The sequence below is a fragment of the Camarhynchus parvulus genome, chromosome 8 (assembly GCF_901933205.1).
Source record: "Camarhynchus parvulus chromosome 8, STF_HiC, whole genome shotgun sequence".
NCBI classification, from domain to species: Eukaryota; Metazoa; Chordata; class Aves; order Passeriformes; family Thraupidae; genus Camarhynchus; species Camarhynchus parvulus.
In genome coordinates, this window is record NC_044578.1 from 7,914,671 (window position 1) to 7,940,175 (window position 25,505).

Below are 25,505 nucleotides of genomic sequence, written 5' to 3' on the forward strand. Positions count from 1 at the left end.
TGCAATGTCATTACCACTGACTCAGATTAACACTGGAAATCCTGGCAGCTTTACATGTACCTAGGGACTCAGAAATCTGAACCTGGGGTTTGCAGCTTAAGCTGCTTTCCAGTGGTGAGGTACAGAAATTCACCAGAAAGTGCTTGGGTCCTGTTAGCAGTCATCAAACACTGCCCTCTTACAGCTCTTCTCTCTGCAGGGCACGTGGGCTCCCAGACCCTTGTGGTCGACCTCAGACTGTCACTGTTTCAAAACAAGTTGTTGTCCTAATAATCAGAGACTTTTGGCTTATCTGCCCATTACAGCTTGGATGTTGGCTCATTCCTGGGTCTGCTGCCCTGACCCAAGTCCTTGAGCTTTCAGCCTTTCTGCTGTGTCTGTGAATGTCTCTCCTCACAAAAGCAGGGACTGAAGGAGCAGTTCTTGGGGAAGTCACTTCCTCTGATATATCAGGAATGTGCCAGGGATTTATGTGTTTCAATGCATGGTCTTCTCTGGTGAGACCTAATAGCATGTAAAGATAAGGGGGTTTACCCTGTGTGCATCTTCCTGTGTCTGCATTTGCTATCCTTTCCTCTTTTTAAACTGTTAGGTTCTTAAAAGGCCACATATACAAGCCAAATCTTACAGTCCTTGCTTAGTTCATGGTGATCTCAGCTGAGAACAGATCACAGGAATTTGGTGTTAAACAGTGATTTTTTTTGTAAAAGCAGAGAATAGAGGTCCAAGTAACTGACCCAAATGTAACACCTGAAACTACATTTTCACGAAGGGAGAGAGAAAAATCAAAATTACCTGAAGTTTCCTTTAGTAAAATACTAGTTTCACTTTTTAAAAAGAGGGTATACTCATTGGGAATTTCTTTTCTTCTCTCTCTTTTTTTTTTTTTTTTTTGAGAGTCCCTAACAACCTCCTATGCTCTGATCCTCCTTTTTGTGTGGTAGTGGTGCTCAGGTGGCTTAAAGAAGGCTGGAATAAAACATATTGTGTTTTGTGGGTTCCTTAATCATTGCCACTTGGGCTATGGCCTCTCTCTCTGTTTCAGGTGCCAAACTTCATCAACACAACACTCCCACCCCACGAGCAGGTGACAGCTCAGGAAATAGACAGCTACTTCAGACAGGAGCTCATCTACAAAAGGAATGAGAGGATGGGGAGAAGAGTGATGTCACTTCTAAGGGAGAACAGAGACAAGAGCTTCTTCTTTGCCTTTGGAGCAGGTATGGCATGATTTTTTTTTCTGTATTACTCTGTTACTATGATTGGAAGTAAAGTGTTTGGAATGATTCAGGTCTCTGCCTGTGGGAAAATTTCTTACAAGGCGTCCCTTTAAAAGACTTTTGTTTGTCCAGACCCGCTTCTAAGTGAGTTGTTGTAGGAGGTGAGTCTAGGTCCAGGCAGGCTGCACACAGGCTGCACTTGCTTTGTTTTCCATCTGGCTGTGGAAATGAGAAGCTGTAAGCACTTTTCATGCTGTTGTGTTTGTTCCCTTCCCAGACCTGTGGACTACTTGGCCATGGGTGTAGAAGATGTTTCAGTTGCCTTTGAATTTGTAAGCCCAGGTGGTGGTGGCAGTGAGTGGCAGAACACAAACCCTTTGGTGGCACAGGCTCATGTGTGTGGCTCCAGGCACTGGCCCAGGATTTCAAACCTTCTGGGGTTGCTGCAGTTAAACCTTCTCGATGGGTGACTGAGCTGCTTTGGTGCTGTGTCTGTACAGATTGGCTGGTCTGGGGCTTTGCACAAGTGCATGAGCTGTGTGTGTAGCTAAATATCAGCAGTTTAAACCATGACGTAAAAATCCAAAGTGTCCCTCTTCCTGTTTAATCCTCTCCCTGAAGTCTGCAGAGCAAAGATGTCTGCAGTACTTCTGTGAGCCTGCAACAAGTACATGCTACAGTCCTTTCTCTCCCTTTTTTAATTTCTTTTCCCTTGTCCAATGGAATTCATATTTCTGTTGATAAGAGTATAAATAATAACCATTTAGGCCCCAGCTCAGCAGAATCCTGAGCACCAGCTTAAGTGTCTTTTTGAGCTCCCTCAGCTTCAAGGCAGGCTGAGATTGCTGTGTTGAGAACCAATCTGCTCCTCCTGCTCCCTCTCCTTGGCAATTTCTCATTTTTGACAGAACTTTGCTTCTCATCCCATGGCTCTCACTATGAACTTTGGCAACAACTCACCTTTCGCTACTCACTTCAGTGGGAATTTTGATTAAAGACTGTGGGTTTTAGCAGAGACACGTGCATTTTGATGTATTTATTTTTTGAGTGTATCCGGACTGAATTTTCCCAAGCTTATTTAATCTCGGGCTTGGCTGATATTTCTGGCCAAGAAGTTTTGCTTAACTGTTTTTACAGTAGGAAAATATATCATGATGGCTCATAATTGGACAGGCATTCATAAAAACCAGCCTGTCTAACCCAAGGAGTGAGGTTTATTGGAGATTATCGAACATGATGGCTTAGATAACAGTTTCCAGTTTTGGAAATCCTTTAACCAGTACATAAATGGAGCTGAGGGGATAAACTAGGCATCACTGCCCACTTTTCGTGCTCTACACCTAGTCCACAGACCATGGACTAGGTGGGTCATGGATCCAACCCACTGCAGCTGTTTGCTTGTGCTAATAACAGAGGTGAAATTCAGCCAATTCCACGTTATATTCTATAGAAAGACACTTCTAACTTACGGGAGGTTTGAGCTTTCTTCCCCTGTCCTCATCAGAGGGCACCTACCTGAAACTCCCAGGGAGCATCCCTTGGGAAAGCTGGCTTATAAAGAGCAAGTCTCACTTTGTCTTTTAGGCCCATTTCTGGTGATGTTGAAAACTGCCTTTGTTGCTGGGTTGTTTTGTTTCCCCAGCACTGAGCATGGCAGGACAGAACAGACACGCGCGTTTATTGAAAACTGGGATGTGGGAGATGCTGAGGAAAGCTTTTTGTTTTGGGTTCTTTGTTCCAGCCTCCCTTTGGCTTTTCTCACCAAATTGGGCCATCCCTGCAGGCTATCCCTACTTTAACTACAATTAATTCCTTCTTTCTTCTTTGGGGTGTTTTTTCCTTCATGCAGAGAACATTAAGAATATTAATTTTTTTCAATGCCAAAACTTTTATGTGACCAAAGTGCAGGCAAGTTCATTTCCTCTTATGATTCAAATGCAATTTTTTTTCTTGAAGGATTTTTGTTTCCTCTTTTCCTCCATGCACTGAATTTGAAGAGTGGGTTTTACTGATAAATCTTTTATTTTGCATGCTTATATCTAGTTCTTTTATTTTGAGGGATTTCTTGTGTGCTTGGGTCATGGATTCAAATTGTCTTATAAAACTTTGAGGGTTTGGTTTTGCCTTTTATAAAAGTAAAGGATGTTTTTGATGAAAGTTGAGGCTTTCACATATTCCCATGAATTCTGAAGTGCAAAATTTTAGGAATGCACTTTCAGTTAGGATAGGCATGATAGAGTCTGTGGGAGTTTATTTGCTCCCAGAGCAATGCAATTTAAGGTTTTGCATCTCTAAAACTGTTATGATGAAGGGGAAATAATAAAAAAAAAAATACTCTGGACAATGTGCTTCAGACAATATTGGCCCTTTATGCCAAGCATGATCTTTGCATTAATCTCTTAATTCTGAAGATATTTGAACTAATGAATGAATAGTAATTAAATTATATATGTGTATTATGAATTGTTTTCCAAATTTCATAATCTCCATCATAGTTTCTGGGAAAGGAAGAATTGGATAAAACTGTGCCAAATAAAATTAGGAAAATAAGAGTTTTTCTAAGTAAGAAAATAAGAAAAGCACCTTGGAAACATTCAACAAATGCAGTTTTACAGACCAGAGCTGCTCTAGGAGGGAGCCCTGAGCCCTACAGGATGATTCATATGGACTCAGAGGTATCTTGTTACTCCCAGGTATAACTGGAGCCAAGGGGCTGGGAAATAGGATCTCTCCCAGAAAACAGCCCTCCTGAGGCTGAGCCCTGCCTGTTCCTCTGGTGGCCTCCCTGCAGGGAGCTGTTCCTTGTGTATGCTACTGTAGTGAACTTTTACCTGGCTTTTGCACAGCTGCATGCAGCAACTGAGGCTCTGTTGCTCTCTTGGAGCATCATCCTCAGCTTATTGTGAGATTTCAGTGCTGTGGAGAGTAGTTCTGTAGCATCTAATAATTAATTAGTATAATAATCTTGACTAAGGCAGAAGGCACCACGCAGGTGTCTTTGCAAATTGCAGTCAGGTTTGGCTCAGTGTGTCCTGCTCCAGACTGTAGAACCGAAAAAACCTAGGAAAAAACCCAAACAAATCCAGTGAGTGCCTTCAAATTAAAAACAAGATTGTGATATCCTGGCAGCCTGGTGGTGCAGGAGCCTGGTGCTACTGAGCTGGAGGATGCAGGTGTCTGGTTTTTTGGTTAAAAAATGGGCATTTGTGGAAAACAAAATTTCCCTGTTTTCTTCTGGAAAAATAAGTCCATTTTTGCAGATGTCAGTCAAAATCCCAGGTGCTTGGGTGTCATTGCTCTCCTGTAAAATGGGATTCCCACTAAAATTCCACTATGTGCCACTTAGAGCTGTGCTGCAGGACCTTGTGGTGCATCATAGGAGAGCTGGTTCTGAGTCTGGCCTGTAACAGCATGAGGCTGTGAAACATCCAAAAGACAAATCCTGGGGACAAAGGAGTAGGCAGGGGACAGACATTTGAATATCCAAGCAAGCTGAGATAAAACGGTTTTTCATAAAGTGAAGCAAAGTTTTTTTACGCTGCTGAAAGATGGGGGATTTTGTTCCAGTCAAAAGTATTAAAACAAACAAAATTTACACAATTCTAAAAGGAACTTTTCAGTTTTCTGTCATTCTTAAAAACAGAATATAGACTTTTCAATAGTTTTCTGCCTTTTCCATCTTCCATGACTTTACTTACTATTTAAATGTGTTGAAGTAATTCAGACTTTTAATTTATTCCTTTATAAAACACATAGAAGTGAAAATAGCAATTTTTTCTTCCTACTTTAATTTCTTTTTCTTCTCCAAGAAAAATACAGGCTCTGGGTAAAAGAGACCCAGCTCTGTACCCAGTTCTGTGGACTTTGTTTCACTCCTACCAGTGTTTACCATGTTCAGACTTAATGTGAAAATCTCACCATACCTGTATTCACAGTAACTGTACCCTAGGAATGAAACAGCAGTTATTGTTTGTGCAGTTAAATGATGTTTTTCATTTAATGGACAGGGTAACTTTTCCCTTTGAATGAATAAAGGTAGGTAAATAGAGCACTTCCAAGTAAAATTTGGGCATTTGCTTGGGGTTTGTGTTTTGAAGATCAAGATGGTTTACTTGGAATTATTGATCTGTAATAACAGTGAAGTGCCTTAGACATCATTTATACAGACAATTTATAAAGGTCCATTTACAGTCAAGAAAGAGACATACAGCCAAGAGCACACGGGCTGTTAAAAAGAGTTAATATTTTGGCAGCTAAGAGCATACACATGAAGTCAATGTTTAAGAAAAAAGCCCACTCTGGCTTATTTCATTTTTATGGGCAAATAATTTTCAAGTAACACTTATGATAACAGATGGATAAATTTATGTCTGCAGTTAATTTGAACGATAATTTCCTTAGGATGTTTTACTTGCATTTTTTTTTCTTTCTTTCTTTTATGAGAGCTGTCAGTTTTGTAGCTGAGAGCTGGATTTACTGCTTCAGAAATTCAGATGCTGCTCCAGTTCACAATGTTTATTAGCAGCCAAATCAGTAGGCTTTAAGGCAGTGGGTTTTGTTGCTTAAAATAATAAATATATCATAGAGAATATTCTTTTACTGAGAGTTGAAATGCAACTACCATAGCATCTCCCATGGCAAGAGGGGAAGCAAATTGTCTCTGGACCACAATTCTAGGGTGGAGGAGAACACACATTAAACTATCCCACCAACCTCCACAACATCTGAGAGGTCAGAGAGGACCCAGCTGTTGTCTGTGGTGTGGTGGAAACCAGATTGCCCACAGCTCCTGATGAAGCTGGTGATAACAGAGATCTGTTTGTGTGACAGTCAGAGCACCCTTGCTCATCTGCAGGCTTAGGTGGCTGAGTTTATTTATATTTGTTGATGGATTAGGTATTTCTGAGATGTTCTGCAAGAAAATAAATACAGGCTTTGCTGTAGATGTCTGTGTGCTGCCATGAAAGCAGAAGAATCCATCCCAGAGTAGCAACAGCAGAAGTAGAATTTGATCATTTCCATGCTCAGAACAGGTGAATTCCCTGCCTGTCCTTCAGAGTTCTCTCACTCATCACTGGATGGGGTGAATCATCAGGAATGATTCTGGTCCTCACAAATTAGACTGTTAGCAGGAATTATTGAATAGTTTGGGTTAAAAGAAACCTAGAAACCTTTAAGGTCATCTAATCCAAGCTCGCAAATAGCAGTTACTTGCTTCCAAAGTAAATGTTCTCTGGTGGTTCTTCATAATGGGGCTCAAAAGTGGGGTGCATTCTGTGTTCAGTAGGGAAAGGGAGAATTGTGCAACTTTTCTATAGGGTGGGACTGGTACAGGAACACAAGAATATAAAATCTCTTCCTTGTAGTCCTCAGCTCCAGCTCTTCCCCTTTTGTCCTCTCTGCAAAGGATTCCCAAGGGAATTTCAGCACACATCATTTTAGATACTTGGCGTACCAAAGACAGAAGCAGGCTCAGCCTTCACCTTCTGCAGTGAGCAGGAGTTACGGACATTCCAAGGTGACTCAAGTCTGCAGTGGTCTTGATCACCACAGAGATGTTCTTATTTTTCTCTGAAAACTAAAGCATTCCTGAGGAGATATCCAGATGTAGCTTGAGCATGCTTCATCAGCAGGTAGCGAGCTGACCACAACTGAGCTGGAACATAACGGATGTTGAATTTTGGGGGAAGAGGCCAGATGATAGGTGGCATTGGGATTTTGTTCGAGAACCCTATTTCTACTCAGTAGTTTGGAACAGGAAAGAAGGTGATGGATACTATGAGCAACTGCAGCTCAACTAATTAAAATCCTGAGAGCCTTTGTGAAAGCCATTAGCACCTGCCATGGGATCTGGCTTTGGGGTTCACATGTGTTACTTGGAAGTGTTTTTTCAGGAGGGAAGTGCCTTGAGGCCGCTGTCCAACTGCCCACTGAGGGATGGGGATTTACAGATGTTGAATATGCAGATAGCTGCTTTGCACTCCCAACTGAGGCAGTATTCAGTGCAGATCAGGCACCAGCACCACTGTTGTGTCACTGGGAACCAACTCATTGGAAGTCTGGTCCTCTCTCCACCAGGATTGTGGAGCTCTTTATGATTTTCACTCATCATCTCAGATCCTGTGTGGAACACAAAAGGAAAAAAAGGAGGGGATAAAAAGAAAAAAGAAAGCACTTGCAGGCTGGAATATAAAGAGACTTTATCCCCCGGGTCAGGCGTCCTGATCCAATGCTGATTAGTGGTGCTACTGACATCACCAGCACAGTTCATCAATGGGGCTGTCTCAGTGGAGCAAGAAGTTGGCGACCAGGAGATTGAACTTGGCCAGCCTACAAAAGAGAAGAAAAGGGTGAATTAACAGTTTGCAGATGCTAGAATTCCCTCTGCTTGTGTTTATTTGGGCATCCAGATGCTTGTAGTGAGGTCAGCCTGTTTTTGTGTATGGATTTCTTTTACTATTAGTTTTTAAGGCAAAGTATCACTTTGCTTTTAGGAATAGACTTGCATGCTAATTTTGACCAAAACCATGCAACTGATTCATTTAAAAGTCTTCATTAAACAGGCAATGCCTGATTCTCTTTTCAGACACTCTTTTGTAAATCAGGAGATACTCCACTGGGGAAAAGCTTGTTCCAAGTGCAAATCCAGCCTGCAGCCTTTAAAAAAAAAACTCAAGAGAACTTTTTAATGTACACTCATCTTGTATAATACAGGGGTTTTGAAATCCTTGAATATTTGCTTTTCACCTGAAGCTTAAATCGGCAAAGAGCACCTCAGTTAAGGAGGCCAAAATAAACCTGCCTGCACCACCCTTTTGTGAAAAGGGAACTTCTGTTCTGAAGGCTCATTCCTGTAATTCTGCTTTGAGAAACTCCTGTTGTATAACAAGATATTAATTGTAGAAACACAGCATGGTCTATGCAATGGTGAGAGCTGTCTTGAGGCCTCCATCATCTGTACCAACCGAGGAAGGCAAGACTCTTAGTAGGTGAAAGAAAAGACTCCAGTATTTGATGTTGCAATTTGTTTTTTCCCCTGGTATGTCATCACCTAAACTGTTGAGGTATACTGGACAAGCCCTGGACTGTGTTTGGTGGTCTGGTGGAGAATTCACTGTGCTCAACAGGGAGTCCTGCCTGGCCACTGCCCACCTTTGCTTTCATTGTTGCTCCACTGAAAGTGTGTGCAACCCCAAATCCTGGTCTTTTTTTGCCAGTTGCAGATATTCAAACAAATGCTGAAAGCAACTAAAATGAGCTTTGCAAACTGAAGTGTGTACATTCACCAACTCTGGTGTAATTTTGCCCATGATGAATGGGGAAAGTTGCCTGTGCACGGTAGGATTTGGGTTTAAAGAAGCACATACATTAATGTCAGCTCCTCTGGGTCCCTGACATTTTCATATCATATTTATTAATATGCCTGTGCCAAGTTCTACTGTATAAGTCTAATTCTGTCTCTCTGTTCTCAAAGGAAAGAAAACTCCATTGGCCCCTCCTGCCCAATAATAGAAGGATTTTGCTTATATCCTTACTGTATTTCTCTTCAACATCTGAGATGTAAAAAATGTAGACATAATTTGGGAAATTTTCTATTCATAACTGAAGAAGCATGAGAGGCTTAATCACTCTGCTGAACAGAAGTGGGCTTAAGCATGGGATGAAATACTTTTTCACCCACCCACACACACACGCAAGAGCTTGCTGTGGATTCACAGCCCACCCTGTAAGCTCTCAGGAGACCAGGCAGAGCTCCCATATAACTCTAGGTTTCATAATGGGAGTGTTGAAATCAATATATGGATGCCAGACAATTCATCACTTCCCATCCCAAAACTCAGCTGAAAATTCCCATCCAGCTCTAACAGTACTGTTGGGAAGATTTTAAAAGAGCAGTGAGGTGAACCCAAGGACTGGCAACCTTCCTCTAACACTGAGGTTTCTGCGGGATGCTCTGTGAAAGGCAAGCAGATTGCAAAGAACCCAAGGATCTTATCTCAGCTGGGATACCTTTGTGTGCTGCCTGCCCTGATTAAAATGTCTGCACCCAAGTGTTAGTCCCCCTGCAGTCTGTTGTTGTCCCAGAGCAGAAGGAAATCTGGTTACTCCTTTTTCTTGAATTCAGAGCCTGGAGTACAAGCAAAGATCCTTCAGTGGTGTTTCAAATTAATGCAAGTTGATGGGGTTGGCCTGAGTTCACGTCCCTTTCTTCTGCCCCTCCTGCCTGGGTGCGTACTCTGGAGGAGGAGCAGGGATGTCCCAAGGCATCCTGGACCACCATAGCTGAATTCCCTGCAGCTCCACTCTTGGAGCCTCCAGCTGTTGGAGCAGAAGCTGGAAAGGGAATTTAGTAAAGCCAGGAATTTAGGAACCAGTTTGTACTGCTTGTGGTGTTGGTCTCTTAGAGGTTCACGCCATTTCTGACCAGTTTTAGAGCCAAGTTTCAGGAGGACTGCATATGGAGAAGAACCAGTGGTAGTCTTGGTGCCCTGGAAAGGCAGGGCACAACTGTTGGCTGGAGTCAGTTGTTTTGCAAAAGTGGATTTGAAGCTGAAAGCTTTAGAAAGCCTGGCTGTAATTTATGTGAATTTCTTGAGGATTTTTACTGGTATGGAAACTGGGACTGGAAATCTCATTAAACTGGGCGTCTTGTGAGAGTTTCAGGTTTTCTTAGTCATGGTTGTGCCAGGAATATCATCAGAGAAAACTTGCTGAGAAAGGATTTATGGATTTGGGATCAGATCCTTTCTCACAGAATTAATGGTAGTTCTGCAACTGACATCAAGGTGACTGGCATGTGCACCTGGATGAGACGTTATTTATTTGTCATTCCAGGTCTTTAATCTAGGCTGCTACTTTCACATCAATACCCTCTTTATAAGCCTATTAAATACCAGTTCCATTGTTATTTTCTCTGGTAGATCAGAAGAGATGTGTCAAGGAAAAGAAAATGTATGCGCAGTATACCTCTGCCCAAAAACAATATTTAAACATCAGAAATGTAAAGTGAAGGTAGAATTACTTAGAGGGGCAGAAGGGAAATAATTAAAGCTCCAGCCGGCAAGACGAGATGTCGTAAACTTCAGTTATTCACCTCTCTTAGACATTCAAAACACAAACTCTGCCACCGTTCAGGCATTTTATAGAGGCCTGCAGAAAGCAACAGAGGTCTCTTGGACAAAATTGCTCTGGTGGCAACTGAAACTGGGCTCAAGCCCAAGTCCAATAGCTGAGCTGCCATCTGAAACTGCAAAACGTTCGGGTTCGTGCCTGAATCTCAGCTCCCTCTCTGCTCTCTCCAGTAGAAAACCTGAATCTGGACTGGACTGATGGGGAGTGAGAAGAAACTTCAATCTGTGGAAAAGTGTTGCTGTTTCAAATTGGTTTTTGGAGAGATTACTCACAAAACTGGAAAATATGGTAGTTCTTGGCAAAAACTGGACTGACTTGGAGGTAGACAAACCCTTCTTCCTAGAAAAGTTTGCTAAAGAGTTGTGAACTGAAATATGGCAAAATATGGTTTCAGATTTACCAGGCTTTGCTCCCAGTCAACCTCCAGGCAGGCAGTGGGAATGAAGAGGTAGGTGAACAAACAAAAAGCCAGATGCATCTACCTTGGAATTTCTAGTTTGCAAGAGATAATCAGTGAGACCTACCAAATGCTTAGATTTAGATACAATTTTGCTCATTGCCTGACAATTACTCTGCCAGAGAACTTCCAAACACCTTTTTAATTTAAACACAATTTTGGGGGAGTTCACATTTGGAACTGTCTGTCAGAAAAGTGAAATATCCCATCTTTTTCCTGGAATAATGTTGCAGGACTGAAACCTATGTGACTTGTATTTAAATTAATAACAAGTCTTTTTTAGTATTTTTCTGTACTTTATTATGGGAAATACCTTAAATACTGAGGTTTGCAAACTTTTTAAAATAGTATTTATACACTGAAGGTAAATGGAGAGAAAAATCAAATGCCACCACTGGGTTAACTCAGTATGAAATTCAGCACCAGTTTTCAGTATTTATACAGAATTCACATTCACTTTGTGTTTTTCCTTGAGGTGTTTGAGGTACAGTGAAACTGCTGTGAGGTTCTTATCACTTAGCGATCTGGTCTGGTTCCAGTTGAAAATTCTGCAGTACCTCTCACTGGGAGGATTGGTTTAAAAGGAACAGAGATCTGCCAAAGAAATAAAGACTTCATTATTGACATCAATGCTATTTTTAATCTGGTTTCCTAAGGAAATGAGGCTTAGGCAATGGCAGTGTTTGTGAGTATGTGTGTGTGTATATATAGGTGTGTGTGACTATGTCCTTCGCCCTCGTAAATTTTTCATCTGTTGGCTGATTATAACCAAACCTGACAGATGGCTGAGTCTCCAAGATAATAAGTTCTTGCATACTTCATGAAAATAAGTGATTGGATGGAAGAAAAAGACATTCATAGTGTGCATCCACTGAAAGGGCACAGCATGAGCTCAACTTTTATTAGAGCTCAGAAAGTCCCAATGGGAGAGGGAGGTGTGCCACATCCCCATAGACAACAGCATTTTTCTGGTTCCTCTGCACAGGGGAGGGTTTGGTGTGTAGTAAATAGATGAGAAATGGCATGGTTTAAATGTAATGATGATGTTTACAGCAAAGTTATTCTTTAGAGTATCTGAGGAGCCACATTACCTCTGGGCTGCCCTCTAATGAGGTGCTCATTCTCAAGGCCAGAGCAATAGCAGGGAGCAGTTAATAAATGTGACCGAGGCATGGCTCCAGGACTCTATAAACCTAATGAGTCGTGGGTACTCAAACTGTGCAGCCTCACTACTGCTAATTGGCCAAGTGTGCCATCAACCATGCCCAAAAATGTTCTTAAGTGGACAAGGGGTGAAAAGAGCATCAGAAACTCCTGTGAGTCCAGGAGGCAGCCTGGGGCAGCATTCCTGTGTGCAGAGCTCAGGAACACTTCCCCCAGAACCAAGGTCATTCCCTTGAGAGCTGAAGCAGCTCACTGGCAGTGGGGAACAAAACCAAGAAACAAAGGAAATAGTAAAGCATGACCAGGAGGAAAGGGGTTTGCAATTTCAGTTTATCAGACTAGGGGATGGTTGTCACAGCAGTTGAAGAAGATGCTCCAAAAACATTGTGATGAGGAGAGTACTTGAAATCTTTCCAAAGAAAAATACAGATGGGGATCAGAACAGCCAAGCCAGGGTTAGTGCTTAATTTTACTCATTTTTGCTTGAGATTGAAAATTATGTATTTAGTATCTTGGTAACAGTGGCAGCTGTTGGGTTGGGACTCTCCCTCTTGAACTTAAGGTGTCTGAAAGTTCAGTGTGTGTTCTGTATAAGACCATCAGTTCCTTTGAAACCCTCAGAGGACAAATCCTCCCACTTACCTCAATGCATATTTTAAGATAGAGGGAATTGCCCTCTGGAGATATCTTTCCACTGACCACAGAGGAAACCTAAAAAACTGGCCTCCAACAGATGCCTGACTTTCAGATGAGTGGGATTTATTGAACCCTGAGAGCAGGAGTCAAGAATTCAGGGTGTTCTGTTCTTACCTCTACCTGACCTTGAACATGCTGCTCAGTGCACTGAGCACTCCCTGAGCAATGTTTTGCATTGCTGCCAATGACAGAACATTGTTAGCCCTGAGGCAAATTTGCAAGCAGAAGATTGACACAGGATTGCTTTTTATCATGCCTTGGAGAGCATCTTGGTGTGGTCTCAAGGGGGAAAGAAATTCCTCTGTGACCAGCTCTGGAAGACACATCCAGGGCTAGGTTTCTTTGGGGTGGGAGAAGGAGCTGTAGTACCCGACCATGTGCAACTTTGGCATCCTGTCGTGTGATATGGTTGGAGCCCAAGGTTCACCAAACCTTTTGTCCACTGTGCAGATGTCCCTTTGTACCCCAGTGCTCAGACCAAATTCTCCATCTCTGTGGTTGTGTGGAATAGGTGCATTTGGACATGCAGAAGAGTAAAAAGTTTCTTTCCATCTTTCCTCTCCTCTTGGCTTAAGGGAAAAAAGCTGCTTCAGTGCCAGCACAGTCATTCACAGCCTGGTCTACCTGGAGACAGAGCTGCAGACAGGAGAGCAGGCCTTAATTTCTGTTCATCAGCCATCGTTATCCCTTCTGCAAGGGAAGAAGCAAGCAGTGAAAACCAAAAAAAAAAAAATACTTTGACATCCTACGTGTCTGATTTTTTGCTGTTCTCTTACAGGCAGACCAAATCTGTGTAAATGCTGTCAGTGAGAAGTGTTTCGAACTTGGAGACCCTTTTGAAAAAGCCTTCTGATATCTTAGTTCTTTGGATGCAGGACTTGGAGACAAATAAGAAGGCATGTTGGTGGGTTTTCTGTTTTGTTATTTTAGCATTATGGAGAGACTCACCAGATAGTCTCCCCTGTGGGGTCACTCACCAGGTCTGTAGTATTTACTCAGCATTTCTCTGAAACACCAGTATCTCAGAAGTTGTCTTCCTGAATTTACATTCCCAGTTCAATCATCTCCCACACAATAAAAGCCCCAGTGTTGGCTTCGTTTTAAGTCCTGCTCCGCACAGCACTCCCATCGAAAGGGAGCCCTTGGTCCTGGGGCTTTTGTTTTCCTTCAGACCTGCCAATCACCCCGCTTGCCTTTGCCCAAAGTTTGTTGTCTTTGCAGTTGGTCTCAGCGTGTGCTACCAAAAGCCTGGCTGAGCCTGACGGGGGATTCTGTCAGCCTAACCCCAACACACGATCCTCCACCTCCCTGCCTCACAAAGGGCCTTTTCACCGGCCCACCGCAGCCCCAAGATTTCATTTCATGTGCTACAATTAATCTGTATTTATTGCCACTTATCTTAAATGGCTAACAATATCAGGAGTTTAAAAAGTGCTTTTAATGTCAAACTGGGTCAATTAAAACTCTACTTAAAATATTTGCAAAACTCCTTGCCTGAAAGTTACCCCCTCAGTCTGCTGTTAACCAAAATGGTTTAAATAAATACATGCAGCTTGAGGAGACTGACATTTGGTAAAATTCCTCTTGATATTTTAGTAGAATCCATGATTAATTTCCTTATTCCTATATTCACTTGCTTTTTTATTTAATAAAAGGAGAAAAATTAGTATTTTAGATGGTTATAAGTATTTGAAAAATTGAAACAATCAATTAAAAGCCCTCAAGAGATAGCCTCAGAACTTTTAAGGCCAGAAGAGACTGTTAGATTAATTGGTTTGGTCTCCTGGAATTTCATCCTGTTCTTTTGTGGATCCTAACACCACGTGTTTAGCTGTGAACTTCAAACCATGGGCCACAAGTACTAATTTTTAACTCCTTCAGTATCAAGTGTGGGCATGAGAAATAAAGACCTAGAACATAAAATAGTAAAAAGTTAAATAATTAAAGATTAGATTTTACTTGTGTAAGTTGGGTTTTACAGAAGGCTGAAGATGGATGGAGGAATCTATTTTTTCCTCTTGCAGGAAAGCCACAAGTTTTACCTTGAACATTTATTTTAAAGTTTAATTTGCCAGACAGTGCTAACAAATTGTATGAAATAAGTGCTGCTGTACTGCCCGTGGGGACTCAGAACTTTCATACAGCTCACCCGAGGCTGCACTTTGTTAGGGTGGTGACACACATCAGGTGGAGGAGCCCCAAGGAGGACCCCAAGGTAGGACTTAGTTGGGTTGGATGCATCAGATGCACAGATTAAGTGAGATCCCAGGCTGAGGGTGTTAACTACCTAAACTTGGGTTCACATGAAGCCACTTGGACTTAAGCCTCTGATCCTCAAACACTTACTGTGAGGACTGTGAGGACCAACTTTAATGAAGCCTGGTCTCCTATGGATTTAGGTCATTTGCTTGGATTCCCAGCAGTCTAATAAGGTTTGAACTGTAACTGAGTCATTTCTATTAATTAGGGCATTTGTATTATCTTTATGGGTCTCTGATGTCCCTAAAAAGTCTCACTCTGCAACTTTTCTTTCCATGGGAGAGATCAATGAGTCTCTATCCAGCCATCTGTATTCATAAAATATATAAGAAAGGGCTCTCTTGGAGACAGCTGCTCTTCTGTCTAATAGATTTGAAATTTGCCCATGGGTTCAGAATATTTCAAGGGAGAGCATAAAAACAAAAACATAGACACAAAGAGACAGCAGGATCCTGTAAGTATCATGGTTTTTGGAAGCAAGTTTAAAATGAAATTGCCATATTTATGCAGTGTAAATATTGCACAACTTGAGGATACCAAATGGTTTCGATCATTTCTTTAGTAATTTCTTCCTGTAGAGTATTTAATTAAACAAATTGACTTCCTCAAATGTTTTGGTTTTTTTTCATTTTTATAGGTTTGACATGTAAACATGTCTTGAAGAATTTGTTTTGTGTAAGAAATAACATTAAAATAATTATTTTTTCTCCTTTTGGTCCTTGCCATCCATAAAGAGAGTGTGATTATGTCACTTTGGCAGAAAGCAATTGTTCTTCTATATCACTGTTCTGATGAACACAAAGTTACTGGCTTGTGGATGTGCTTTTATTGCTCATTAGTTGCTGTCCTATTTGTTATTCTTTTTGATTTTGTTCTAAATCTTAGTCACCGTATGAACAGGCCAAGGGATGCTGATTTCTAATTGCAGCCCAAGAATGGAAAACAGGACAAAGCAAACAGCTTGCAAACAAGGCAGACTGAAATACATTTGCATAAACTTTATTTTTTCTCTTTTTTTAATGCTTGCAAGCATTAAACGCTGTAAGTTTCTCATTACTGTTTTTCATCCCCAGGTCATCATGTCCTGTCAGCCTGGTTTCAGACCTGTGTGACAGAGCCTTGTGTGGCCCTGAATCATTTATTTCTCCTCCTTGGGTCTGACAAAAACGTCTCACTTGAAAAGGTCAGGTTTGAGATCTGTTTGAAGACCATTGCCTATGGCAATGTTGGCTGAGGTCTCCACAAGCTCTTAAGGACTGCTGCCTTGAACTGACTTTTTGTTAAAATCTGTGATTTCCTCAAAAAGCCATTAAGGACCATGTGTTAAGTTTGACAGCTTTTTTATACAGATCTGGGTACCAAAGTGCCCTGGGCAGCTTTAGGGGAGGTCAGTGATGACAGGCTGGGAGGTGCAACAGTAGGGGGATGAGAGCCCTCAAGCTTGGTGTAGTCAGGGAGGAAACTTAGTTCCAGTTTCCATCAGAGGAAATAGTCTAGCTCTACTCATCTCTGCTAGGAACTCTGCAACCCATAGGCTGGTTTCTCTGGAATTTTGATTGAAGGTGGAAGTTCCTGTGGTTATATTCCTACTTGGAAAGAGGTGGCTTTGGCAAGAGGAGGAAACTTCTGGCAATGTTGCCATTCAGGAAAATATTGTGATATAAACTGAAACTCACTCTTTCCTAGGTATTGGAAAAGGAGCTCATTCTCCAAGCATGGATCTGTAGGAAAAACACTTTGCTGGTTACACTGATCAGGAAAAAAAGGCTCGGATTTTAATGATATTTGCTACTGAAATTAAGTGTTTAGGATTCTTAGGCCCGGCAGGCTCTCAGCTCCTCATCTCCTTCCGCTGTATATTGAGGACAAAACAAGGAGGCTTTGCCAAAATTTGGCTGAAATGAAGGAGATTCCTGATTGGGTCCCAGCAGGGAGGAGGCTGGGTACCAGTCCAGTATGGCACGGGCACAGGTCTTGTATTAATGAAATACAAACACAATTGTGTTCAAAATCTCTTCCTGCTGGGTGAGAAAGGGGAAATGAACACAGGCAAATAAAATCTGAGTCTTAAAAGGGAAGGAGCTGTGCTAAGTGCAGTCTAGTTACAGCCTTGGATTACTGTGACTGTGGGAAAATGTGATGAGACACTTTACCCAAGCACATTTGCTTTTTTTCTTCTTTGTTTTGGGTGGATTCATTCTATGCTGTTGTGTATAAGCAGGCAGTGATGGATTGTCCCACAGTTCTGTGCACAGTATCGAAGAGTGCTGGATTTAATTGTCCTGCATTTATTGTACAAAAGAAATGAGTTATGAGCCACTTTACAGCATCTCCAGTGAAAGTGATTATCAGCACTGCTCCTTGCCAGAGATATAACTCTGTCAAGCAGACTCCCTGCTCTCTTGGGTTCCTAGGAGAAAGCTTGTGAATTTACTGTCTCTTGCCAGTGAAAGCTTGGGGTAAAAGACAAAACCAAAAGCTGCCAACAGCTATATATTCAGTTCAGATGTTGTAGGAATTTCTTACTCCATTTTTTTCTTTCCTTTTCCCCTGGGTGGATGATCAGTCAGGATTGCTGAAGCACACAGCTGAAATAGTGCAGCAGAGTGTGTTCTCAGCCGATTGCTCTTTTGATGTTGTGGGTGAACTGTGTGCCTGAGAAGACTTGGCTGTTGGCTTTAGTTGGCTTTGTCCAGGGCTCACCTGCATGGCACAACTGGTTGTAATGCAAGGGAAGGAAACCCTTCATGCCTGTGCACCCAACCATATCCCACAGCTGTTTTCACACTGCTCCTCCCTGCATTGCACAGATAACCCCAGGAACAGGTTTAAGCTGAGGCGGATGTATAAAAGGAATGTTATGAGCTCCGCCTCCGAGTCATTGCACAATAACTCATGTGCAGAGGAGTGGGGAGTTTTGCTCTTTACCTTTTCTCTTGAATACTGCTGCATAATAAAGGACAGCAGGATGAATTTCAGGGACCATAACGTTGCCTGTCAGAAAGATATTTGGGGGTGATGCTTCCCAGTGTTGTGGAGGAACAGCTGCAGTGGAGATTTTGTGCTGGGGTTTGTTTAGATCTGCAGAATTACTTTCAGTACCTTCAGGAGAGCTCTCACACTTGTGTGCTTTGGGGATCTGTGGGTGCTGTCCTCTCTCTAGTAGGTTTTTCGTGCTGCCATTTAAACAATCACAAGATTCCTATGTGTTCACAGATATTTTTATGGCTGGGATAACCCAGATAAACAAGTGAATCAGCACAAGGATAGAGATAACGCTGTGTACTCAACTGTGCAAGCTCTTACAAAAGGTTCCTTTCTGCACTCCTCCACATGAACAGACTTTGCATGGTTTTATCAACAGGTCTACAACTGCCAGAAAGTCTGTTCTTGAGAAGAGGAAATAAAAGGGAGAAAAAGCTGTAAAAAGCCCCGGATTCTAATGGTACTACCAGGTAGCATGTGCAATTCATTTAACTATGAGTCTCCAAAATGTGTTAGCTCATAGCTGTGGTAACACTCATGGCAGCAGTCCCTGGGCTGAAAACTGTCCTGCTAATTAATAACAGCAAGGAACAGAGGTTGTGTGGAGTGTCACAGCAACAGGTCATGAATTAGGAGAGGAGCACTTGTGGTCACGTGTTCTGTAAACAGAGAACTGTATTTGAAATTATTCCGTGTGTGTGATCATGCCTTTTGGATAATCAGGGCTCAGACTAGTGATGATTCCATGATTTCTTCCACTCTGTCATTCAGTTGGCTTACTGTCCTTTTAAAGTCAGATGGATATCAGCTGCAACAGAGAAAATTCAGCAAGGAGGGCTTGTAAGGTTACCTTATGTTTTGTGCGCTGAAAAGATTGTCCAAACTTAAAAAGAGTTGCTGAGGAAAGTTGTGGAGTTAAATGGCAGGATGAACCTTCCACAGTTTGGGAAGTCGTGAGTGGCCATTTGTCCATTAAGGACCAGAGTCTCCTGGGAAGAGCTGAAAGGCAACCTTGTGATAAGATGGTCTTCACTCCAGAATGCCAATCCATGGCGTGTCTTTGTAGGAATATAAGGGACAGGTTCCTTTCAGAGACAGTGACTCCACCATCTCCCAGGGCAGCCACCTCCAGTGCCAAACACAACACAGTAGTATCAGTATTTTATGCCATGAGACTTTACATTTTTCTGTTGCAAATAGCTATTTACCTGGTGGTGGCTAGATTCATTTGGGATGTGGAAAACAGAAGCTTATGTCCATTTCTGATTCCCAAGTTAACACAGGGAATTGAGTTTATGATTTCCTTTTGCAGTACTTTCTGCAGGAGGCTGGTGATGCCTGGAGCATGCCTGGGAAGAGTTACTCCAGAAGCATTCTCCAATAGCAGATTACTGTGCATTATCTATTGCAGCAAATTTAATTGGAGGACTTTGCTCTTAGGATCCAGTGCATGCAGTACCAAGGGATAGATTTCCATGTAACCAAAATCTTGAGACAATTTGACTCTTTGATCAAGTAGATGTTAAGTGCTTCATAACCAGAGGCTGTGCTGAGGGCTGGATTTTCAATAGGCCTGAGCCCTTAGCAGTTTTGAAAACCTGGCTGAATTTCAGTGCAAGCCTGGCTTCAGAGACCTTTTATATGTTTGTTGAGCACAAAGGGACAGTCTGTCTTGTAAGTTCATGCCTTCATTAGGAGGAACTGAATCCTATTGATTTCCATGAGCATTATGGCGGGATCAGACCTCTTCAGCGCGTGACCTGTCAGCATCACACTTAAAAGCTCTGCCATGGCAACCAGGGCAGCAACCCTACAGCAGGGGAATGGGAAATGGCACGAGGTGGAGAAGGGACATCCTCTTCTCATTGACAGGAGACTTCCCCATAATACAGAAAGGGGCAAAAAGCTTGATAAGTCAAGTGGCTTGATTGGTAAGCGAGCTTACTCTAAAGCAAACACAATGCCGTATGTGTCCCATTTGCCAGTGAGATCATCTGTTTCTTTGTCAGGGAAGAAAATGTGTTTCCCTTCCAAGTCCAGGGCTACTCAGGCAATTTACATGAACAAATAAAGATGAGGTTTAGCAGCACTATATAAATAAAATACAACTCTAAGTGGCCACCAAAGAACTGAGCTGCTCGAATGGAAGAGCACTGGGACGTGAGCCAGGTGGCTGCTGTTTGCCATGGCTGCTTACAATTCCCTGTCCAAGCATTGCTCAGATGCTTCTTGCTGAGGTGAGGTTTATGGCTGTTGCAAAACATACTCTGGGAGATAAACAAGCTATGCTACAGATGAACAGCAGAGCAGAGAATGTAACATCAATCTGTGCCTTAGCCATGGGCTTCACAGAAAGTAGCTTGTTAGAGCAAGAGAGTGTGCAAGAGTGTGTAAAAGTGTGCAAGAGCATGTAAAAGTGTGTAAGGGTGTGCAAGAATGTGCATGAGTGTGTAAGAGAATTTTAAAAAAACAAACACTTAAATTGTATGTGTAGGATTTGACTGTATACATAAGCTGGAATGAACCTAAGCTGCACCAAAGTGCTTATTTAGAAGTTTCATAAAACGAGCAAAAATCTTTCAGAAGGCGAGTTATTGTACTATAAATACAACTGATGTAGAAGCTGCAGGCTATAACCTTCATGCAGGGCAAAAGTTTGATGGGACTGTCAGTGGGAAAGTCAGTGTGATGCTGGAAAGGCCAGTGCTTTGCATCTGGATGCATTTGGCCTGTGGGTTTCACATCTGCTATCCTCAGGCACAGCCATGAATGCATATCCAAGTGATAGTTACCCTGGGCTGCAGCTCAGCAGGTGGGATGCAGTTGTTCCATGATGTTACTGGAAATTTTCTTTATATCAGCTCATTGTTTTGAATGCTGAGACCTGGTTATTCATGGTAGCTGACTCCAGGTACTTCAGCAAATTATATTGGTTATTCAGACGTTGTAGGATTTCTCCTGACTATGTCAGGTAGGAGGTAAACCTCTCCAGAGAAAACTACAGCTCTCTTAGGAGATTGGTCTCACTCTCACAGCATCTGTCTCTCCGCATTGACTTTAATAGAACCTTTGGTAATGTGCTGTGGTTGAATACCTAAAGTTAGGCAAAATCTGGGCTGGGAATTGGTACACCCCATGGACCTTATGAGGGGAACAAACCCACATAATTTTTCCTAGTTGACAGATAAGAGACTCAATTAATATGCCCAAAGCAAACCAGAAAATCTGTGGCAGATTTAGGAACTGATCGTGGGTGTTCTGAAGTCCAGTTATGGCCTTAACTGTTTCTGTGCCATTGCTGTTGCTCACAGCTGAGGATTTCCAGCCCCCCAAACAAAACACATCTTTCTAACATATTGTATTATATTTCTCTGTATGTGTGTATATAACTACATAAAAATTAAGATAACACCTGCATTTCCTAATGCCACAGTTACCAGGTGTTATTGAACTGTAAAATTTCTCACAAAAAAAAAAAAGGCTGTTAGGTCCAACCCAGCTCTGTCTGGTGTTAGATTGGAAGTAAATCCTCTGAGAATTACTGGATCCAAAGATTTCACTTGGCTCAGGAAGCCGCTGAGCCGCAAAAGGCTGGAGGCTGGGAGGGGATCAGGGGAAAGGATCCTACAGAGCTACCCTGGTGTTTGTCTGGTGGGCTCAGCCTGTTCCTGATGGACCCTTCCCATGTACCCAAAATCAGCCACAAGCTGACAACACAGCCCAGAAAGAGAGAGAAGAGCTTGGGTGGGCTCTTGCAGTGTATCACGGAATATGAACCCAAACTTCTGTTCATCTTCCCAGTAACTGCAGTGCCCTGAATGCTCAAGAATCCAGCACTGACAATCTCATGGGATATTGTGATGCTGCTAAATTTAAAAGAATAAGACTATTTTTAGCATGAACAGTTAACAGAGTTCCCACAAATCATGTTGAGAGGCATGGTTGTGATTATAGATCTGCAGCATGTTTGCTGTGATAAAAAGCAGACCTGAGTCAGGTGATCTTGTTAGCACAATGTTTGTACACTTGGGTAATAGATGCAGCTGTGGCAAAAAAAAAAATTAAAAAAAATCAGCAGTTCTATTTTAGTAGCAATTACTCATTTATAAACTGTAGCTAAGTAGTGTAGAGGAGTAGCTAAAATCAGAGGCAAGACCTACATCTCTGGATGTTGAGAGGGACTATAAAATGAGAAACATTCCACTCTCAGGACAGATGTCCTTTCCTCTTTGCTAACTCTCCTCAACACCTGCTGCGCATATGCTTACCTTCAACTTGGCTTCATTTTGACATAAACATTGCTTAAAGTTTAATGTGTGCTCATGGGCTTTGCTGGATAAGATGGATCGTAGAATCACAGGGTGGTTTAGGTTGAAAGGAGCCTTGAAGATCATCTTGTCCCAAGCTCCCCTGCTATGGGCAGGGGCACCTTTCAATAGACCAGGTTGTTCAGAGCCCCATCCAACCTGGCCTTGACCACTTCCAGGGATGGATGTAGGTATGCACCTAAAACTTCCTTAAATTGCAATTTTAAATGGTTTCCTGTAAGACTGGTGAGAGAACTGCTGCTATCAGACTTCCTGATCTTGATTTTGTAAGGGCCTGAGTATGCTGGAAATTTAGCCCCTTTTCAGCCTGGTCACCCTAGTAAATATTTCACATTTATGATGTATTTTTATGTGTTTTTATGATGCGTATTTATGTGTTATTGCCAGGGACCATGTTCTGAGCCTGTACCGTTGGCTCTATGGGGCAGCTTGGTGTGAGCCAGAATTAGCCCAGGGAATGCTCACAGGGTTCACCACAGCCATGGATCGTGGGACTCCTCATGGCATCAGTTTCCAGTTCAGTTTGTTCTGGTTCCCATTCTCTCCAGTCAGCTGTTTCTGCACCTTTGTGTGTCTCTGAGCTAACTAAGAAGATTGGGAACCCTGAGATATTTTGAGTTTGGGAAACATGGAGAAAAATTACATGAAAAAACCCCATGCTCATTACTTACCTCACCTGTCCAGTTCCCAGTAGGTTTAAGGATTTACAAGGAGTTCTCTCAGGAATAGACATCCTGGTTTTTATGGAGCTGAGTTCAGCAGTTTGTGAGATCAGACAGGGAGCACTAAGTCCTGAATTTGTTTCAGATACTAAATTTAAAGTCTAATGGGGAACTTGGGATTTTTCGGTCATTTAAATTTTTTTTTTTCTTCTAAAAAAGTCTTTTTTGCAAACTGAAAAGAAGACCTGATGCATAAAATTTCAGGTAATAATTTTCTTTAGGAAAATTTCATTTGTTTAAAATTAAAATTATTTATAGGTAAAAAATGTATTTTGTGAAGGAAGTTCAGTTAAAAGTTTTACATTCCTTTACTGGAATACCAACATGAGCAGGCCTAGTTTATAATTGCATAATGGTGTTTTTTATCTTCAACTTCAATTTTACAATATCACATGTAAAAAATTAGTTACAAGTCCACATGAAAAGCTATTTTTCATCCTTTTGGGCCTGTGAGATTCTTAGCATCCAGACATCAGTCTGGTTTCTTGGCTCTTCATTATCAGCCACATGGCACTGTTTAGCTGTTCCCTTCTGTGATACATCCAAGATAAGCTCGTGCCTTGGAGAGGTGAAATAGCATGAATTCCCACCATCTTTGAAATGTGGCTTGTTCCTTTAGTCTGAACTTGTCTTGGGTCTACTGGACAGTGTCCTCAAAGTTTGTGTAAGGAGTTTTTCCATAAATGTAACCACTGCAGGTTTATTCAAATCACACTGAGAGCTTTCTGGCTCTGTTTTCCCTTTTAAAGACTCATCTGCATCCCACTGGTATGGGCTCTAATAGGGTGATTTGTGCCTTACCTTTGCTTTAGTTAGCTCAGATAGTCCTAAGCTTGGAGCTGCAAGCCTGAGCACCCTCAAGCTGAGAGAAGCTTGAAGCTGATCTCTAGAGCCAAGTCCTGTGATTTTGAGGCCATTTGCTGGTGCTCATTCAGGTGCAGGCTGTGTGGCTGTGGGAATTGCTGACACCCTCACAGGTCTGTGACTTCCCATTCAGTAAGTGCTACATCCTCCAGCTGCAGTGCTTCCTTTCATCTCCCCTTGTCAATGACCTGGAGAGATGCACTGGAAGCATCTGAAAGCTTTCTGGGATGAAGCCTGGTAGCTTTGCATCCCACCAGAGGCTGCAGGCCAAGCTCCACCTGAACTGAAGGTGGGGCTGGTTCTCCAGCAGGAGCCTGCCTGGCCATGGAGAGATCAGTGGTGGGACTGGGAGTGAGAGGAAATGGATGGGACTGGTTGGACCAACAGAAAAGTGGCCAGGGACAGGAAGGGCTCCACGGAGCTGTGATGTTCTGTTCAGGATGCTCAGGCCCCTTGCCATCAGTGGGATACAGCACAGGGCCCAGCAGCTTACATCCGCTGAGACAGGACATGAGAATGCACAGTGAAGCCAGCCTCTCCCCCTTCCCATTTCTTCTTCCAAAAATTGGCTAATGTAAATAAATTGTCTGTTCACATGTGTTTTGGCATCTGAATGGGAACACTTGTCCGTGTGCAACCGCCAGCCCCGCTCCCTCCCTCCCTTGGCGCTTTTGCTAAATGAGCTTTTTTTGCTCAGTTTCAGCTCCAGCCAGAGTTATTCCATTGGCATTTCCCTCCTGGACTGATAACGAGCCGAAGGAGCAGGCTGTAAAGCTGGTGACATAGACCAGCCCCAGTGGTGTCCAGGAGCTAAAAGGTCCCCAAGCTCTGTCTTGTGCAGCAGATAAACACTGAGCAGGGACCCAGGGGCTGCCCCAAACCTGCATGTTGGGCTTTGCACGTACCACTCCACTCGCCCTGGTCTCTGTAGGAGCTCAGACTTGTTAAAAACTCCTCCCTAGGTGCTAGCAAAACTGTGGCAGCATCCACGGTGTTTCCTGGAGCACCAGACTTGCAGGGAAACTCTTGAATGTGGCTGTACCTTAACATTACTGATATGAAGTTACTGAAGGGGAAAATAACATACATTTAGTAATAGAATTTCATTAAACGATAATGCAAACAGGTGACTGCTGGAGAAAACACTCATACAAATTCATTTTGACCAGGGCACTCCAACGTCAGGTTGTTTTGCACAGACAAGGAGAAGGAGAGGTGGTAGGTCACATGTTGCAAAATATTTCAAATGCTTCCCATTGGAAAAATAAATATTCAAGTAATTACAATGCCCCTTGTTAAACGAGAAGATGGAAACATATTGTCATCCTCCTCATGATGTGCATTTCCTGTGCTGCAGGGTAATCAGCCACCCAGACATCCTTAATCCTGTTGGATTATTTGCGGCTGCACCTGCCTGAACTTTTTCTGTCCTGATTAACATTTGATTAAATCCACTTTTAAAATGCCAGCCTGACTGCAGCACTGGGGGGGCGCTTGCAGAGAGTGTTTTGCTCTCCATCCTGATTGCATCTGCATTAATTATGCTAAGTGCAGTGACAGGAACAATATTGATGTAACAGAAGTTTATTAGGTTGATGTGGTCATTCAGACAAGAGGGTTGTAAACGGCTTCACGTGCATAGACTTGGCCTCCCATGAGGAGAAAATGTCATCTCATT

At 42.4% G+C, this 25,505-nt stretch overlaps 1 protein-coding gene across 2 annotated transcripts in view; it reads left to right on the forward strand.

Moving 5' to 3' along the window:
• TRABD2B (TraB domain containing 2B) overlaps positions 1 to 25,505 on the forward strand; it is a 263,324-nt gene that overhangs the window by 158,456 nt on the left and 79,363 nt on the right. For both annotated transcript variants that reach the window (XM_030953091.1, XM_030953092.1), the window contains one exon: positions 1,046 to 1,220. In XM_030953091.1, coding sequence (XP_030808951.1) covers positions 1,046 to 1,220 — 175 coding nt within the window. The remainder of the gene's footprint in view (positions 1 to 1,045; positions 1,221 to 25,505) is intronic.